At 36.2% G+C, this 20,162-nt stretch overlaps 1 protein-coding gene across 3 annotated transcripts; it reads left to right on the top strand.

Moving 5' to 3' along the window:
* The first annotated feature begins 5,375 nt into the window (after positions 1-5,375).
* LOC122301389 lies at positions 5,376-19,351 on the top strand. 3 transcript variants are annotated; one of them, XM_043112699.1, is made up of 18 exons: positions 5,376-5,847; positions 6,550-6,629; positions 7,223-7,273; positions 7,641-8,159; positions 8,264-8,509; positions 9,820-9,885; positions 10,388-10,585; positions 11,535-11,586; positions 11,671-11,955; positions 12,780-12,890; positions 14,254-14,445; positions 15,029-15,304; positions 15,650-16,273; positions 16,500-16,912; positions 17,001-17,061; positions 17,157-17,225; positions 18,059-18,675; positions 18,845-19,351. In XM_043112699.1, exons 1-17 carry the CDS (start codon positions 5,602-5,604, stop codon positions 18,143-18,145), a joined length of 3,576 nt encoding a protein of 1,191 aa, XP_042968633.1. In that variant the 5' UTR covers positions 5,376-5,601; the 3' UTR covers positions 18,146-18,675; positions 18,845-19,351. The 3 variants fall into 3 exon arrangements, with proteins under 3 accessions (XP_042968633.1, XP_042968634.1, XP_042968635.1); XM_043112700.1 differs by having other exon boundaries at positions 18,842-19,351; XM_043112701.1 differs by having other exon boundaries at positions 10,388-10,589; positions 11,539-11,586.
* Positions 19,352-20,162: the final 811 nt, after the last annotated feature.

Raw genomic sequence — 20,162 nt, 5'->3', positions numbered from 1 at the left:
GTAATTTGGTAAAGTATGAAACAACATAAAATATGGTGTTTGATTATTTATAATTAACGATGGAGTTCTATTGATTATATGTGTGTCAGTTAACACACATTCAGACCAGTATGTTAAGGGTAATTTTGACTGAAATAAAAGAGCTCTTGCAACATTGAGTAGATGTTGATGCTTCCTTTCAACTCTACCATTATGTTGAGGAGTTTCTACATAAGATGATTGATATATGATGCCATATTTTTTTATAGAAATCTGGCATATTGAGTTCTTGACCATTGTCAGTTCGAATGGTTTGGACTTGTGTGTTGAATTGATTTTGAACATAGGCAATGAAGTTGTTAATCAGAACTCAAGTATCTGATTTTGATTTCATAAAATATAACCAAGTAAATCTTGAATAGTCATCCACAACTAGGGGTGAGTTCGGTCCGGTCCGGTCCGGTCCGGGGAGGTTTTGTGGACCGGACCGGACCTATTCGGTCCAGGGTTTTCCAACCCTGGACCGGACCGAACTCCATCAGGACCGGTCCGGTCCGGTCCTATTCGGTCCGGTCGGTCCATTCGGTCCAAGGTTGATTTTTTTTTTTTTTTTTTTTTTTTTTTTTTTTTTATCTAATGACATTTTTTTTAATATTTATGTAATTATATTGTAATATATTTAATATATATACATATAGTATTATATATATATTAGTAATATGCTAATACTATTAGTCTATTAGTAATAATACTATAACTAATAAATATATGTAATAATAACTATACTATAACTAATAACTATATGTAATAATAGTAATAGTGATAACTATATATTTATATAATATGCTAATATTTAATGACATTTTTTTTAATATTTATGTAATTATATTGTAATATATTTAATATATATACATATAGTATACTATTATATATATTAGTAATATGCTAATACTATTATATAAATAATATATATAAATAATATATTTTTTTTTTTCTATTCGGTCCGGTCCGGTCCGGTCCGGTCCGGGGTGAAAAACTCCCGGACCGGGACCGGACCGAATCTTTTCGGTCCCTTAAAAATGGGACCGGACCGGACCGGACCCAATTCGGTCCGGTCCGGTCCGGTCCAAATAGTGCCGGTCCGGTCGGTTTTGCCGGTCCGGACCGGCCGATGCTCACCCCTATCCACAACAGTAAGAAAATATGAATAGCCAGAATAAGATGTTGTGGAAAAGGGACCCCAAATATCAAAATGCACCAACTGAAAAACTTTACTTGAATGAGTAGTTGATACAGAAAATGGAAGTTTCTTTTGTTTAGCTAATAGACAAACTTCACATATGTGATTATTTGAAGCTGTTACAGAGGAATCAAAAGAATTGATGACTTTTATTCTAGAGTTTGGAAGGTGTCCTAGCCTAAGATGCCATATATCAGAAGTGGCATTACAAGCTTTAGCAGAAATTGAAGATGAACTGATCGAATTAGACTTCTTAGTTTTTGTAACATCAGGTAAATGTTGTAAATGGTATAAACCTGACTTGACTTCAGCAAGCCCAATCATTTTCCATTTGTTGAGATCCTGCAAGACACATTTAGATTAGAAGAATAACAAATCAATTGGGTTATCTTTTGTCAATCTTGAAGCAGAAATAAGATTGATATTGAATGCAGGAACATAAAGTGCATTATACAAGGTTATGTCAGTTGAAAGAATGACATTTCCAGTGAATACAACTGGTACAAATTGGCCATTGGGAAGGTGGACTTTGCAAGACTCAGTAGGCAGTTTTATGGAGGTAAAAAAATCAGGACAGCAGATCATATGATCTGTTGCCCCAATATCCAAAATTCAAGTAAAGGAATTTTGTGAATTAGGTGCTGTATTGCAGGTTAAAGAAATACCTGAGATTGTTGCAATATTAGCAACTGGAGTAGAAGTAATGTTTGAATTTGACAAGCTATTGGCAAGAGTAATTAAGTTTTGAATTTGCTCTTGGGAGAAAATGTTGGTGGGATTACTTGCATCCTGCTCCACAGATGAAATATTATTTGCAATAGGTAACCGTGAAGTTTCATTTCTAGGATAAGCCGAGATGGATCTTTTGCCTCGAGGACCCTTCCAGCCAGGAGGATAACCAATGAGTTGGAAGCACTTATCTACTAAGTGACCAGAATATCCACAGTGGGTACATATTGCATCTGTTTTGCCTCTTGGTTTTTGAAATTTGCTAACATTTAGTGAATTTTGTCTTTGAGATTGTGTAGCAAACATGGCATATGAGTCAAGGGACATACCAACAGTATTTTTTAATGATCTTTGGCTTTCTTCTTGCAGTAACAGAGAAAATACCTTGCTCATCGAAGGTAATGAAGATTGAAGCAGAAGCTGACTACGTAATGCTGAATAAGAATCATGCAAGCCAATTAAGAATTTCATTACATAATCAGCTTGTTGGTGCTCAGCTAAATTCTTCAAAATGTCACAAGAGCATCTTTCAAGATTTCCACAATGACAAATTGGAAATGGACGATAGCTAATATATTCATCCCATAAAGTTTTGAATTCACTGAAATATTCAGTGACAGACTTTGATGCTTGAGAAATAGAACTAAGTGATCTTTCCAACGTGAAAACTCTAGGACCATCACTACGAAGATATCGAATCTTGAGTTCCTCCCAAATCTCGAAGGCACTTGTAAAATAAAGAAGACTTCCATGAATTTATTTGGAAATGGAATTCATTAGCCAAGACAAAACTAGATTGTTTGCCCTAAGCCAAGCAATTCGAAGTGTTTGATCTTGAGAGGATGGTTGAGATAGGCTACCATCAATAAAAGCAATCTTGTTCTTCACTGTAAGTGCAATAGAGACAGAGCGACTCCATGCTACGTAATTCTCTCCAGTGAAGATTTCAGAAACCAATAAAGCACCTGGATTATCAGATGGATGCAAGAAGTAGAAGCTTGAAGAATCATCAGAGGAATTGATTCTTGAAGAATTTGAGATAAGAGGATCAGAATTAGATTTTGCCATAAAAGCAAATAGAGAGATCAAGATTGCAGCGGAAAGTACTTGATACACGATGATACCACGTGAAATTGCTAAAAACAGAGGATGTGAAAGAGTGTTTGCTTCTTCTCATTAACAGAATGAATATTGACTTGCTAATTAATCTGTACAAAATATCCTATTTATAGAACTTAAAATACATTCAAGTAGAGTTCTGATATTAACTAACTAACTAACTTGAATAACAAATTGGATTAGGAATTAATGAAGTCCCTTGTTTGGCTTCTTGGGATTTTCTTTCCAGTTCCTTGATATGGTTTTCTATATTCCAACAATTGAACTGAATTCCTTGGGACTTTTCACAACTTAAAGTTGTCTTTGTTTGTAGCTCATCAACCCCGATGCCCATTTTATTCAAGAATTCCGTCTATCACATCACTCAAAACTTTAAGAGATGGAGCTATTTTCGGAAAAGGGAAATCTCGGATCATTTTAGGAGGGAAAGACATAATCAGGGATCCGAGAATCAAAAGAATAAATTTGCTCATAGTAGTCGCTTTTATGGTTGGTGCTTTTGACATGTTTGAAACGGCTTTTTTCGGGTCCGCTGTTTGTTATTTTCAGCATCTTTTGTTAAATCAAATGCAATAAGGAAATACTGGACGACTCTTGTTCCCTGCTACCACTTCAAGCCTGATTATGTTATTTGTCACACTGAATCTAAGATGACGGATGACTTAGCATAGTCGTTGAAATTAGTCAGTCGACGGAATTTACGATTACAAGTACACTGCTCTTGCTTCTTATGCGTGTGTACCTGAGTAGGAAGCTTAGAACGTAGTTTAATAGGCCTTGCGTTTGCATTGCAACTCGTTTGATGTAAAGCAGTGAACAAAAGCCTTTGCCATTTACTCCTGCTGAGGTTTGTGAAGCGATGGCTGCAGTTTGCTAAGAGGCATTTTCAACAATGGAATGCCGTCCATGGACGAAGGCTGTGAAGAGTCCTCGTCAAACTTTGCATTGACATTTTTGTTTTGATCCATTTGTCGGCTGGTAGCGTTCAGTCCGTGTCTTATTTTTTCTTGTTTAAACTAACTCTCTCTCTCTCTATCTCTCTGTGTATGTATGTACGTACGTATGTTTGTATCTGTAACTGTGTTTGTCATAGCTGGATAATTGATGGGCTGATCCTATATTCTGCTGTATGTATATTACAAAATTTGGGAGACCATCATTATTACTGTGAAAGAACTAATTTCAAAGCTTATTTCTTGATATTGTCATGATGTAAGAATACTGGAAGCCTTTCTATCTTTAGTGCTTAATCTAACATGGTTTTGTGTCCACCGCGGTTGGGATGGCATTTGATGGTCAAAACTTGCGGCTTTTGGGTCCGAAGACGGCATCTTTGTGTATGAATATCTGCAGGTCTTGACCCTTTAATAGATTCCTGACATTCTATAGGCTAGAATGATCTGATAATTCCTGCAAAATGGTCTTTGAACATAATGTAATGAATTTTGTTATATATAAACACAGTTTTAATTTATATATTAATATTAATTTATTTATATTTATAATTTAAATTAATACTATTTTTAATAAAATTTATTTTTTAACCAATCACATTATATTAATACATAGATTAATATATAATTATACTTGTAACTATATTTTTTCTAATGTAATATCTATCCCAAATTACAATTGTGGCCGTATGATCTCGATGGGGAATGTGACATAAAAGCACTACATTTGTGAATCAGAAACACGGATAGAGAAGGTAGAACAATCCTTATCGCTACATGTTTGCACTCAGTAGATTCGAGGGGATTAATACTGATTTTGTCTGTACGAAATATTGTTTGAGGTTCTAAATTTCGATACAGACTTTTTATGTAAAGAGAAATGATAATTTTAATTATGAGTGTATAAGTATCATGTAATTATTAAAAAAATAATAATAAATATAATATGCATGTGAAAAGAAATTAATATTTTAATAATAAATCTTTTTTTTTTTAAAATAATTATACGATTATTTCATGACGATATATAGCATTACTCTCAAATAAATGTTTTTAATTTAATATTTGAAGTTACACATAAACGTATCATTCATTTTGAGCGCATTTACACACAAACTGTATCCTCCAACATTTTCACAATGATAAACGACGGCAACTCGGTCGTTCGGAGGACCTATTTAAAAGTCTGGATAAGTCAGTCATTCCAGTACGATCACACTGGCCCCCATCGGCCCCAGTCCTCACGTGGGTTGGGGAGCACTGGCCAGTTGTTCCAAAATTGCCCCTGAATCGTCGCTGACCAACTTGTCTTTGTAACGAGAGGGAGCACATATAAAGTTCTAAACCTCTCACAAATTCACTCCCTACACGTACAGGTACAGGCCAGCACACTCACTCCCGAAATTATAGAAACAAATCACCCACCCTCCCCCTTTGTTTCCCACAATCAACGGTTTATTCTGTTTGGTTGCAAATGTGGACAGTAGGAACACAGAGACGAGAACCAGTAGGAGCTTTCGTATTTTTCAGCATATTCTAAGTTCGCCCCGAGTTTCCCTGATACTTTCATTCAACACATCCATGTCTTCGAGCTTCAGTCCCTCCCGGAGCCCCGTTAACCCCCGGCTGCAGCACGGCGCCGTTGGCGGTGTTTCTCGCCTCAGATCCTCTTCGCTCAAGAAGCCGCCGGAGCCCCTGCGCCGAGCCGTAGCCGATTGCCTCTCCTCGCCTTCTTCATCGTTTTCGTCTTCGCCCTCCTCCGCTTTTTCCCCTCACTTTTGGGGCCCCTCGGCTTTCGTCGCATCCGAAGCTTCGAGAACTCTCCGGGTTCGTAATTTGTGTAGATTTTTGTGCTGATTTGGTTGGGGTTGTATGGATCTTTTCAATGGTTTGCCCGGGCCTTTGAATCTGAGTTTCAATGCTGTTCTGTGGGTGAAATTTGATTTAATTGGATTTTTGTTGTGTTTGACCTCGAGATTTGTGCTCTGGTTGGTCTCTGAGAAAAGAAAGGAGAGAAAGGGCTTGAGTCTCTTGTTGCTCATTTGTTTTGTTTTCGAAAATGTGGACAGCTCGGCTAAAATGAGCCAAAATTATTGCGTTTGGCTCCCTGAGTGCATTTACATAGTATTTCTCAATTTAGCTTCTTACATTTTAGCAACATAGCAGAACATTACTGAAAATTGTGTGACAGTCTTTCAAATACGAACATCTGTATGTTTATTATTCTTCAGTACATATGATGCAGTTCCTATGTGGAATTATTAGGCATTGTTATTTTCAAATCTTTAGTTTTGTTTGAATACAGGTCTTTTGATGTGGACGGGTTAGGGATTGAACTGATATCATTAGACTTTCACAGCTTAAGTTGTATCATTTTTCTTTGCTTGAAGCAGGGTCGGTGTTTTGGGAACTCTGGGCGGTGTAGCTCATTGACGCCATAGTCCATTTGATTTGTATACACATGCGGTCTTATTGTATGAATATGCAGATTTATATCCAAATATCATTAGTTGATTTTATTAATGGCAGGACTATCTGGCTGCTTCTGCAACAACTGACCTGGCGTATTGTGTAATTCTGGAACATACAATCGCAGAGAGGGAGCGCAGGTAAAAGTAGTAGGTTGTTATTACTGTTATGTGTGCGGCTATACTCATTTTAGTTACACCTTAGTTTAATAAAGTGTCTACATCCAACCAACCAACATTCCTTCTACCGAATAATCTCCCAAACCAACTTGGATTTAAAATGAGCTCCCAATGGGAAGCCTGAGTATGTTGTAGGCAACGAGGACACCCTACATCCTAGATTACGGGCCAAACTGTCTAATCACCATCTTGCTCCTTTCGAAAATGTGTCAAACTGAGACCCCTTCCTCTAACTTCCTCTAAAAAACCTTGGATTCTACAAGAAATTGATTTGATAATGACATCGTTCCTAACTACTCTCTGTCTTTCTTGGGGTTGGATGAATATACATTACAATATGCATTTGCATAATTATCTGAACAAGTATGTTTTATGTAGTTTTTTTGGTGTATGTAATCTATAATGGCTTGAAATTTTTTTCCATGTGCAAAAAAAGGCCATTTATTTCTATGATCATTTGCTTTGTTGCTTTTTCTTCGAGCATGATATGTTGATTAATGTTTGTTGTAGTTGACTCTCCTGCATTTAACACGTTTTTTTCCTTTTTCTACCAGCCCAGCTGTAGTTGCAAGGTGTGTAACACTCTTGAAACGTCATCTTCTACGGTATGTTCTTTAGTTCAACTGATTTTTCATTATGCCCAATACTTTCTTTTGATAAGTTTGTACCCAATCCTTGTTGTGTGAACTGTTCTCTCTCTCTCTCTCTCTCTCTCTCTCTCTCTCTCTCTCTCTCTCTCTCTCTCTCTCTCTCTCTCCATTCAATATGATGTGGATCTTAAGAAACCTTCTTTGAGGGGCCACCTGAAACCTTTCTCTTGGTGGTGCTTTTTGGTCTGGACATTATCTCTATTTGCAACGGAATAAGTGAATCGTATCTTTCTGCCATAGGAATCCCTGTTGGGAAGAATCCATCTCTATTAGGTTGTTCCTTTTGATTTTAGGAGTTCAAATTTCTTTCTACTTTCTACAGATACAAACCAAGTGAGGAGACACTACTACAGATAGATCGGTTCTGTGTGAACACAATTGATGAATGTGATACTAGTCGAAAGCAAAGATTGTCACCAGGTTCACGATCTTTAGATCAACAAGCAGGGGCATCAACAGGACCTATGAATATATCTCCTTTGCCTGTATCCAGTTTTGCTTCTGGGGCTCTTGTGAAGTCATTGAATTATGTACGTTCCCTTATAGCTCAGCATATTCCAAGACTGTCTTTCCAACCAGCTGCCTTTGCCGGAGCGCCTCCTACATCAAGACAGGCACTTCCAACATTGTCATCTTTGTTGAGTAAATCCTTCAATTCACAATTAACCCCTGCTACTGGTGGAGAATCTTTAGAGAAGAAAGATGCTACTTCTATATCTGTTTCAAACTTATCAATCATTGAAAAAGTGGATGAATTGGTAGATCAAGTATATATTGCACATGATGTTCTGAAATGGCGCTGGCTCGGGGAGCATCATTCATCAGCTTTGCCAGCTGAAAGGTAATTGATGTTTACATGTGTGTCAAGTTTAATTTGGTTATTTCTTTTCTTTTTTCTAATTTGCGAATGAGTGATTAAAGTGATTCAACATTTTCTGTAAACAGTGATTCCCAAGACATGAGAAAACGTAATTTCCTTGAAGTTGGTGCGGCAGGATTACTTGTAGGAGACATGGAAGCTAAAATGAAGGGCCAACCTTGGAAATTTTTTGGAACTGCTGATATGCCTTATCTCGATCAACTATTGCAACCTTCGCCAGTAACAACAATTACCGATTCTGTCAATTCCTGGTCCCACTTGAAAGCAATTACAGCATCTAAACGCACCAAACCTAGCCCTCGTCAAATTTGGCATGTTCTTCGCTTTCAACAAATTGCTTTGACATGTTTGGTGTTCCCAATTATTTTTATTTTTTTCACATCTTTTGCTTGTAAATCTGTTGTATATCATAATTTGTGCTATTATGCACTTTACATGACATGGTTTTCTTTTTACTCACTACAAAGGTCCTTGTCAAATCTACCTACATAAAAAAAGGTCCCTGTCAAATCTGACATGCCCTTCTTTCTCAAATGATTGTTTCAACCTGCTCTGTGTGACTTTTTCTTTTTCATTATTTATTTTCCAATTGTTTTTTATTCTTTGCCTTCCTTTTCTTGTAAATCCAGTCCTTGTCATGGATAAATGCTAGTGAATTATATTTTTGTCCTACTGTAGATCAATCTTACCTGACTCGGTTGCCTTTTGTCCTAGTAATGGGTGATGGTATGAGTGCAGTGATGTAATGAGACTTGAGTGTTGTGAACTAAATTGGGTTTGGGAAGTCAAAACTGACCAACCTTTTAAACTTTTACTTGTGCTCCTATATTTGGGTTAGTCATGATCATCTGCCTTGAAGGAAATGAAGGCCATTTGTATCATCTTATGGTTTTTGGATGACAACATCCAACTCAGACCCAGTAAAATTTTAAACCTAAAGTTGGCTTGTCAAGGTAATTGAACTAAATGAGTCAAAGAATATTGTCTGGCAATCTTGTTCCTTCGAAGCATGGGTGTTGCTTAGGAGCAGAGTTCCCTGTATTTAAGTTAATGTTGAGCACAATTTGTGTTGGGCACCCCTGATACATGGGAACAATTGTTTGTGCATGTCCATGATAATTTAAGTTTTCACTTCAAATTATTTAAGATAGGGAGACACAACCAAGACCCTCAATAATCTTTTATCCATCCTTTTAATTTCAAAGTGTTTTTTTTTTTATTTTTTTGGTGTTTTGGGGTTTTTGGGGGGGGGGGGGGGGGGGGGGGTTAAGAAAAGGAAGTAAAATGTTTAAGAGGAGGTAAAAGAAGGTTTAAATCTCTTTTAAGGCACTCTTTTCATCTGAAAAACATTTAAGGTGTTCTCGTGTGGGACACAGAGGGTTATTTTAATATTTTATTTTGATGGTACTGAAGCTATGTTTGTGCATAAAATTACATATATGGTCAATACTCTGAAGATGTTTATTTTATGACTGCTTGTTGGAGTTGAGCTGTTTTGTGGAAGCTTATCTAACAAATTCAGAGAGTTTCTGGAGTGCATAAAACTAATCTGCATGTGAATGTACCAGGTTTAGTCAAATAATAGAATTTGATCATTCTGAGCATTGCATTTATTTTTCAGGGAGGATTCTCCTGTGAGCACATTCCGTGTGAAGGCTCGCCCGCTCTTCCAATATCGTCATTACAGGTAGAAAATGAGATAGTTCAGATTGTTGATCACAATATATAGGGTCCTTTCAGATAACCATGTTTTGTGGTTATCCATGCATATGCTATTGACAGAGGAATGATTTCCCTTTTATTATTATCAGCATAACTTCCTGGCTTTGCCCAGCAATAGCGGTCTTGTTGGTGGGGTGTCGGCATCCTCAATATGTCACTTTTATCGTTGGTGGCTTTGAAATGGCTATTTTCCATGTCACTGTACATGTTGATCTTTTGAAAAATGTGTCTTCTGTTTTCATTTATACTCCCTGCTACCACTTCAAGCTTTATTATGCTATATTTATATATTTAAGATGATGGAGGACTGAGCCCCATTGAGGCTGGTCAGTTGACTGAATTTCTAATTAGATCTGCTCTTGCTTCTTATGCGTGTACCTGAACTGGAAGTTTAGTCATTAGTATTGAAAGCATTACTTCTGTTTTTTTGTCTGCCCCATCTTACCAACTCTTTTGACATGGACCAGTGAACAACAACCTTTGCGATTGAATCCTGCTGAGGTATGCGATGTGATGGCTGCAGTTTGCTCAGAGACATCTTCAACAAATGCGACATCTTCAACAAATGCTAATATTATGACAGTATCATCTAAATTAAGTAATCACTGTGGAAAGCCGTCCATGGACGTGGCCGTGAGCGTCCTTGTGAAACTTGTTATTGACATGTATGTTTTTATGCATATGTTGCCTGGAGTATCTCAGCCGTTTTTTATCTTAGCCCCCCACCCCCCTTTCCTGCCCCGTCTCTAATTTATGTATATTTGTGATTGTTTGTTATCATATATACTATTATACTGGATGGTTGTGCTATAGCTGGATAATTGAGATAGTGAACCTGTATCCTGCTGTGTATGTACAAAAGTTGGGCAGCCCTCATCGGTATGCTTATTGTGAAGAATGAACTAATTTTGCAAAGCTTATTTCCTGATATTTTCATGTTGTTGGATATAATTGCCTCCTGAAACCAAGCCAGTGTAGCTTTCTCACTTCCCAAGCCATTCTGTAAAACAAACTGCTGGATATGTCATCTTTTTATCAGTGGGCTGATCGTGGAGACTTCTGGATATTCACCTTTATTGCTGGATATTCTCATGCTGAATGTGTTTGTCTTTGCTTATTCAGTATGTTGATTGTGGAAACTTTTTTTTATCTCAATGCTTATACTAAGATGGTTTATGTGCTCTACGGTTGGGATGGCATTGATTGTCAAAAGTCAGTGATTTTTGGGTCAACAGATTCTTTGTGTATATCTACCCAGTTATCTGCATGTTTTTACCCTTGATCAATTCTGACATTTAATAAATTAGAATGAACCTGCATGCAAATGGTCTTTGAACATACAGCATCCTGTTAATATTTGAATTCAAAACTGTGGCCATAAACTTCCATATCTGCTATTTGGCTATCGGATGATCTAGATGACCGAGCACTCAACTTTGTTTACCAAGTCAAGAACTCCTATGAGAAATTAGGAACAATTACCATAGGTATCAAGATCTGTGAAGGTTGAGTAACTTTTCCACCATCTGATGATGTAGATTGTTTGCTTGTTTCTGTCGGATGGTTTTGTAGATTGATCATGGTAAAAGGTTGTTGACAAAATTTGTTTTGTAGGTATGTTTTAGATTCTGGTACCGCTTCTCCCCTGACTCTGTCTTTGATTGAGGTGATCCATCAAATATATTTCTAGGATTTCTTCTTCATTTTGTTTGCATCATTGTTGACCTATGGTTCTTCAATTATCTTCCAGGATATGCTTAGTTCTCCCAAAGCAGCTTGCAGGACTCGTGCTTTTGATTTAATTCTGAACCTTGGTGTTCATGCTCATTTATTAGAGCCAGTTATAACTGACAGTGCTTCAACGATAGAGGAAGAATATTCTCAAGAATCATATTTTGACAACGAAGCTCCACTTACCACCCATGGAAAGGGAAAATCAGATTTTGTTAAGAAGATGGGCAGAGTCTCAGCTATTGATAATTTTGAGTCTTGGATTTTAAATATTTTGTATGAGATTCTACTTCTTCTTGTTCAGGTATATTGGTCTGCCATATACTGAACTCTGCAAGCATGGACATTAAAACCTTTTGTTTTTATATATAATATCACCATACCAAGTTTTTGTTGGCAGTGATTTATCTTTAGTCTCATTAGTTTTGTCTTGCGACCGAAGGAATTGAACTATTTTTTTAAGTAACAATTTGAGGAGAAGATGCCTATTTGCTTGATTCAATAGAATTTTATTTTACCTATAAGTTATAAGTACATTTTCTCTTCAGTAGGGCAGGATGATACACATTATGAAGTTGAAATTAGAAACTATCTTAATTAAGCATTGGAGTTGATGCTATAGATAAGGGTACTTCTGAGAATGGGGCCAGTATGCTTTAAAAACTTTTAAGACACCAGCAACTTGTGCTTCAAGACAGTGCTGGCCCCACAGTTTTGTGGATGCTTTTATGTTTTCTGCCAAAGCTATGTTCGACACTTGCATGCATGCACGCACACCAACACAATGTATATGTACTACATAATTAACATCAAGTTGCAAAGTTATATCTGTACCTTCTTTCTTCTAATATATAGTTGAGATTCTCAGATTTGTGTAGGTTTGGTAAAATTTTGTTATAGATGGTTAATTGAATTGGTGACATTAGTAGCATTTGCATTTGCATTACATTTGTAAATTTTAAGATGGATTTTAAGGAGGTGCCTGATTGACCTTCAAGAAGAAGATATTTTCATCATCTAATTCATAGAATAAGATATTTAAACCAGTGTGTCTTCTTTGCCATAATTAATCAAATACGTCTCGTTTGATAATTTTTAACTTATCTCATACCCTTTATATTATTTCAGACTGAAGAGAACGAAGAATCTGTCTGGGCCTCTGCTCTAAGCTGTTTACTTTATTTCGTTTGTGATAGGGGGAAAATTGTGAAAAACCGACTAAATGGTCTTGACATAAGGGTTAGTTGGTTTTTCCTCCCTTAGTTCTACTCATATGGAACTTTCATGAAAATGATATTTTGAATTTTCACTGCTCTAACGGTAAGATTCTTTAATTGAAAAGTGTTTGTTATCGTTGGGATAATATGTGATATTTCCAATCTGCTCTCTAGTTATGTTGCAAGTTGCAACCATGCTTCATTTTTTATGGGGGATTTGGAGGAAGAATTGTCTTTTTCTAATTCCAAGCTGATGGGTACTTTTAACATAGATCAAATGGTGATATGAATGAAGTTTATCCAGATCTTTATCATGTGCACTTTGTAGACAGGCATTCATGTCATAGTTGCATGAAGGAAAATACAAGCAACCATTTCACCTTTTTCAGTTCTTTTCCTTTCTTTCTTTCTTTCTTTCTTTTTTTTGGCTGCCAGGTGGTGGGGTGCAATGAGTCAGCCAGTTGTTTTGAATCAACAAAGAGTACCAGAGAAACTTGTACAAACTTGAGTTTAGATTTCTAAATTTGGATTGAAAAATGGGCCTGATACACTAGATTCTCTTATGGAAGAAAGCCAATTTGCTGAGCAATCTCTGCCAAATTGTTTCGTATCAACAATTTTTAAAAGCTCAAGGGGAAAAAACTTTTTGGAATAGAAATGAAAATGTCCAACTAGAATCATGGCTGTTATTTTGTTCTTCAGTTTTCTATCTTAGCCACCACCAACAATTGCTGCAGTTGATCTCCCTCTTTAGATTATTTTTTTTTTTATGAGTAAAATAAAGCTTTATTAAGGAAAGCATATTAATAAAATTTATTTACTTATCAAAAAAAAGTTTTATTAAGAACAGAACTAGGCATGGCCCAAGTACACAGGAAGCATACAACTGAGAACACCTAGATACAATTAAGAGCTAGAGATGGATACAAGGAAATCATGAAAATTGGTCCCATTGAAAACAATAGCTGGGGCCCAAAGACATAAGGAAGGGAAAAAGAAGCATCTAAGGTCTTCCAAAGATCGTTCCCAGTCTTCAAAAACCTGGCTGTTCCATTCAAGCCAAATACACCACATGTGACATAGGGGAATCATGTTCCACACAGCCTTGATGTTGGGGGTGCCTTGAGGAGTTATCCAACGAGCAAAGAGATCCACCACCCTCTTTAAATTATGGTCATAGTTTCTTGTTTATCTATAGGACTTGACGCTCGGTTATAAAAAATAATAATAATAATTATAGGATTTGACGCTTATTGCCAGTTTGTGTGGTTTGTTGCTGTAATCTCCACGTGGCCGTTAAATTTGTATTTCTTTAGTTATCTTAAATGTGCCTTATGAGAGTATCTTCAAGTTTAAGGTTTGATATAATTTGTGTCTTTTTTCAGGTTGTTAAAGCATTTCTAGAAACTAGCAGGAAGAACTCATGGGCAGAAGTAGTTCATTGCAAGCTTATTTGCATGTTAACAAACATGTTTTATGATGATCCTGATGAACCTACTGATGCCAATCCAAGTACCCCAACTTTTCTCATAGACCAGGTTGATCTGATCGGAGGAACCGAGTTTATTTTTCTTGAGGTATGCAAATATGTTGTCATGAATTTGGAGTCACTAGGAATAGGTAGATGAGAGAAATAACTTGGTCTCTAACATTTCACATTATACGAATCACTGATTAAAAAAAAACATTAGACTCAGTAATCAGCATATTGATCCTTTATTTAACATATCAGTGTGTTTTGCTATTTATGTGAAAAGTGCCATGCATGGCCACAATTTTATTTTGAGAGTTTTTGTGGACTCTGTACACTTTTGAAATATTAATGTTTGGAGGGTGGAAACAATCCTTACAGAATAATGACTTTAAGAAATGGTAGTGTCCTAAAAATAGGTAGAATGAATTCTTTGTTGATGCTGTTTTTTTAATGTTGATTTGGGGAATTAATTTGCCAAATGTTTGGGATTTCCTTTATTCGATCCTTTTCCTTCTTGTTACCGAATGTACAGTAGCATCAATCCACTTTGTCATCTGTTTTTGGATATTTCTTAATCTCTGTTTTACTTTCTTCCACTTCCTAAGTTGGATTTTCTATTAGAGTTTTTTTTTCCCCCCCTTTTGAAATCCTTCTATTTGTTTTACCTATAATTTTTCTTTATGCAGTATTCCCTCTCAAACTCAAGGGAAGAAAGGCGAAATCTGTATTTGGTCATATTTGACTATGTTCTGCATCAAACAAATGAAACATGCATAGCTACAGGAGTCAGTGAATATACCCATGATGAGATTCAACCTCTTGCTGTCCTGCTCACTCGTGCAGATGCACCTGAAGCATTCTATATATCTGTTAAGCTTGGGGTGGAAGGCATTGGGGAGATTTTAAGAAGATCAATCTCTTCTATGCTGTCTAAATATCCCAACAGTGAACGGCTAAATATGGTAATATCTCAAAAGTGTGTGTGAAGTAGGCCGGTCTGTAATTTGTATGTGGGCATGTGTTGGAGTTCTTACTGGACTTCATGAAGGATAATTTTTTAAAGAGTTTGAAGTAGTTGTTTGACTATTATGCTTTCTATTAATTTATCCATATATATGCACTAGATACATTGAAGGAAATAGAAGAGCTTACATTTATATCAATCTCTTCATGTGCTTGATGATATAAATTCACCAGCTTTTTATGGACTTCATATGTGCGGGTTAATTTTATTTATTTAGAGATCTATTTATAGTGCCATTTTCTCATTTAAAGTTGCTGCTCTGAAGTTGATTCTGTTATTGCAGCTCTTGGAGATTGTAGTAGACAAATTTGATACAATAGTAAGTTCATTCACACATTTGGACAGAGAGTTCTCCCATATGATACAAATTACCAAATCATACAAGTTTTTGGAAAGCATTGAGGATACAGTTCCAAGAAATGGTCTTGGTATGAAAGCAAAACTCTCATGGACCATTTTACATTCGCTTCTTCATTCAGGAAGAACTGCATATCGTCGAAATGGTTACATATGGTTAGGTGATCTGCTTATTGAAGAAATAAGTGAGAAAAGGGATGCTGGTATCTGGTCTAATATTAGAACCTTGCAGCAGAAAATTGCCCACGCTGGTCTTCACGATGCTTCAGCTGCTTCAGATGTTCCTTTGGCCGTTGAGCTTTTTTGTGGGCTTTTGAAGTCAAAGCACAACTTCATAAAATGGGGCTTCCTACTTGTTCTGGAGAGGCTTCTCATGCGATGCAAATTTTTGTTAGATGAGAATGAAATACTGCACCCAAGCAGTACCGAGCTTGGGCATGTGGACAAAGATGGTCATCTGGAGAAAGCTAATGCAGTGATTGACATCATGAGCAGTGCTTTGTCCTTAGTGTTCCAGATAAATGAAACAGACCGCATCAATATTTTGAAGGTGGTTGCTCAGAAAATATACTCAACTTTTTTATGGATCTCGTTTCTTTGACATAAATCTGTTTGATCTGAACTATCTATGAGGAAATGCTTTTGGTTTATCTAGAATATATTTTCAAGCATTTTAAATATAATTCATGACTTATTGTAAGTCCTTGTTTTATTTTCTTTCTCAAGAGTTTCATGGTTTTTTAACCATCTCTATGATGAATCTCTCTTCTTCTCAGATGTGTGATATACTATTCTCTCAGTTGTGTCTGAGAGTTCCTCCTACAACTGCAATTCCATATGGAGATGGTGTGCACCAAGCCAATATAATGAAAGAAACTGATGGCAGATCCTACACCCTACTTGAACGTGAGACGGCCTCAATGGCAGCACTTTTACTTCGTGGACATGTCATTGTTCCAATGCAGTTAGTGGCACGCGTTCCTGCTGCGTTATTCTATTGGCCACTGATTCAGCTTGCAGGTGCAGCAACAGATAACATTGCATTAGGTGTTGCTGTAGGAAGCAAAGGAAGAGGAAACCTCCCTGGTGCCACGTCAGATATTCGGGCTACTCTTCTGTTACTTCTAATTGGTAAATGCACTGCAGATCCTGCTGCATTCCAAGAAGTTGGTGGAGAAGAATTTTTCAGGTATTTTTTTTCTTTGCTTTCTATAATGTATTTCTTTTTCTTTATGCATGAAAGTTTCAAATGCCAATGCACTTTTGGTTTTTGGCAGGGGACTTTTAGATGATACAGATTCAAGGGTGGCATATTATTCTTCAACTTTTCTTTTAAAGGCAAGAGAGCTTTCTTTTTCTCCACTTACAACCATCCATAGGTCATCGTATTAAATTTCATTTCTTTTCTAACTCAATTAAGTTTAAATTTGCAGCAAATTATGACAGAAAATCCTGAAGATTACCAACACATTCTTCAAAGTCTCATTGTTAGAGCTCAGCAGGTATACCTTACCCAGTGAAGTTGCAAATTGTGTTGTCATGAACCTTGACAATTTGAAAATATAATATTCCTTCTATTCCATATGTATAGTCTCCTTTAAAAAAACAAAATTTGAAGAACTAATGTTAAATCCTTTCCATTTACGTATTCTATACGAGACTTCCAATTACCCTTGGTTTTAAACTCAAAAGTAAAAAAGTGCTCTACCTCTTATGCAAGAAATTTGAATAGAAATTGATTTTATTTTGTAGTAAAAAAGTGCTTTACAAACCCCTAGGGATTGGCTCAAGTGGTAAAGGCCTTGGTTTTGGTGGTATGCTCCCTCCAAGGTCCAAGGTTTGAATCCCACTGGGTGCAAACAATTTCTAGAGGCCATCGGACTTGGAGATTTTTCCTTTGAATTATCTGAGGTGCACTTGCGGGAAATTTCTTGCCGAGGGCTTGTGCACCCCTCGGATTAGGCGGGATGCTGGACCACAGACCTGCTAACCTCTTTTTCTTTTAACAATTGGGCATTCTCCCATATACTTGGATCTTCTTGTGAATTGCCTTCCCTGTTTTGGAAATGTTTTAGTATATTATTGTATTTTAGTTAGATCTGTCTATATGTTATTTGCTGAAAATTTCATGCATATATTAACTCCTAAAAGTCACTGGAATCTACTTATCGAGAAAAAGAATCACTGGAATCTCCACAAAGACGCGTATTCCTGTTTCTTCCTGATGTGCTGTCTCTATCTCTATCATCATTATTGCCTTAATTTAGTAATGCTACTCATTGGATACTGGTGTTGCATGTCACTTAAATATTTGCTTTCTGCTTCTGCTGTTCAGAGCAACAATGAAAAGCTGTTGGAGAATCCATATCTTCAGATGCGTGGCATACTTCAGCTAGCAAATGATCTTGGATCGAGATTGTAATCTAATTATGTGATTATGCAGAACTTCATATTTTTTGTCCTGGAGATGCTGGACTTCATTTCATCATCAATAATTCTCATGATCTTACAGCACCTGGGCATTATTTCTATAACTGGGATATGCTTAATTCTCAAGTGTGCAAAGTAATTTTGAATCTGATTGGTAAGGTAATGCCCATCAAAATATCAAACTCAAGATTGGAGCACAAGGTCTCAAGAGATCAGAAAGCATAATGCATCGAGAATCAGTTTTGAATGCCTAAAGATTTTTAGCAGAGTTCCCCTGAAAATGGTTTGCCGTGCTGGGTTTTTCTTCCCACATCTCCATCTAAAGTACATTCATGTGATGACTTGTCCAGGGGCTGCTACTGTTGGTTACATAGTTTGATGTTAGTTTGATGTTTAGCTGAAGTTTAGGAATGAAGGCGCGGCATTAAATGTTAGCCAGAGCAGTTGTCCTGGAAATCTTTCGACGTATCTACCTATCATTATACAAAGAGACGTTGCACAAGAGCTTGGATGTATCTTCAGGTACTGCCATCTGTCCTCTCAGCTGTTATTGATTAGGCATATTTATAAGTTTTCAGCTCAATAGTTTTTTAACTGAGTAGAACTATTCAACATTTTTTCTTCCCACATTGTGAAGATTTTATTATCTTACACCGAAAAACTCATAACTGATTTGATTTCTGTGTAGCAGTTTGGTGTTCATCGTAATCATGGGAGACCCTGGATTTTTTTTTGGAAGAGTACTTGTACAGAATTAGATTTCCTCCAAGCCTTCGTTTATTTTTGTTACTCTTGAAGGCGACCTTGACAGTTTTTTTTTTTTTTTTAAGTTTTGGGCATTCCTGGGGTAATGTCCAAGTAGGATGTGTCTTAGAGGTTGATCAACAATTTTTTGACGGATAGGACAATGATGGAGGAGGTTAGTTTGGCTCACATTATCATCGGGTTCCACCATTGGGCATGACGGAGTGTTTGTTTTTAGGGGCATCTCCTAAGCTTGCCTGATATTCTTTTGATCTGATTACATTATTGGACTTTGTAAATACGTATTGTTCTAGACCCAACGTTTTTCTTTTGTCATTTATTCTCTTCTCCAAACTCCCGGTGATTGTTGTAAAAGTAACTGTGGAGAAATTTCATAACACGTATGATTTTGAGGTTCTTTGGCTATTGAAAATTTTGCTATATGTATTTGCGATATCGTTAGAGTTTGATTTTTTTCAATAGGAACAAACCTTTATTAGCCTTCTAGACTAGGAGTGGAATTCGTGTTCCTGTCTTATCAAGTTATGAGTATTAGACTAACATGAGTCAACTCAAACACAACCTGTTTAATTAAATGTATCAGTCTTTAAAATTTTAACACTTTCCATATAAACAATGATACGTTATTGTCAAATGAATTGAGGAAATAGATTCAGTTCGCTTGTTTTCACATATGAAATGAGATGAAATAAAATGAGTTGAGATAAAAGTTAAAAATTGAAAAAAAAAATATTATTAGAATATTTTTTAATATTAATTTTGGTTTAAAATATATGAATTATTTATTTTATTTTTTTATAGAAATTTGAAAATATTATAATAATTAGATGAAATGAGATGAGTTGAGAAGAATTGTGAAAACAAACTTATTATCTAACATGTTTTTGGAGAGGTAAATCAATTTGTCGACGGTTCGTCAAATCAGGAGAGCGCTGGGAGAGCTGAGAATTTTTTTCAATTGGAATGAACCACCATGAACGGTCAAAGGTGCTCTCTGGTAATGGAGAGAGTTGGTATTCCTTATCTACATTGAAAATGAATTTCTTTTCAATCTTTTATAATAAGGTTATTCATAGGGTACAAAGGTGATGATTATAATTACCATTTTCCTCCATATGTGAGGATTTTATAATAAATGTCATTTTCTTAAAAAAAGAAAAAATTAACAGGTAACATGAAACGAATAGTGTAATCCGTTTAATATTTTACGAACGAAGATAATAATTAACTTTAATTTAATTAAC

This window comes from Carya illinoinensis, chromosome 2 (genome assembly GCF_018687715.1).
Source record: "Carya illinoinensis cultivar Pawnee chromosome 2, C.illinoinensisPawnee_v1, whole genome shotgun sequence".
Classification (NCBI taxonomy): domain Eukaryota; kingdom Viridiplantae; phylum Streptophyta; class Magnoliopsida; order Fagales; family Juglandaceae; genus Carya; species Carya illinoinensis.
The sequence above is the reverse complement of the archived record's forward strand: the minus strand, read 5'-3'. Positions and strand labels throughout refer to the sequence as shown.

Bases quoted from the DNA above. Each gene is read 5' to 3' on its own strand.
- LOC122301389 (XM_043112699.1), top strand. From the start codon at position 5,602: ATGTCTTCGAGCTTCAGTCCCTCCCGGAGCCCCGTTAACCCCCGGCTG. The intron at 11,956-12,779 runs GTATATTGGTCT...ATATTATTTCAG, and splicing joins TTCTACTTCTTCTTGTTCAG to ACTGAAGAGAACGAAGAATC. The intron at 17,062-17,156 runs GCAAGAGAGCTT...TTAAATTTGCAG, and splicing joins CTTCAACTTTTCTTTTAAAG to CAAATTATGACAGAAAATCC.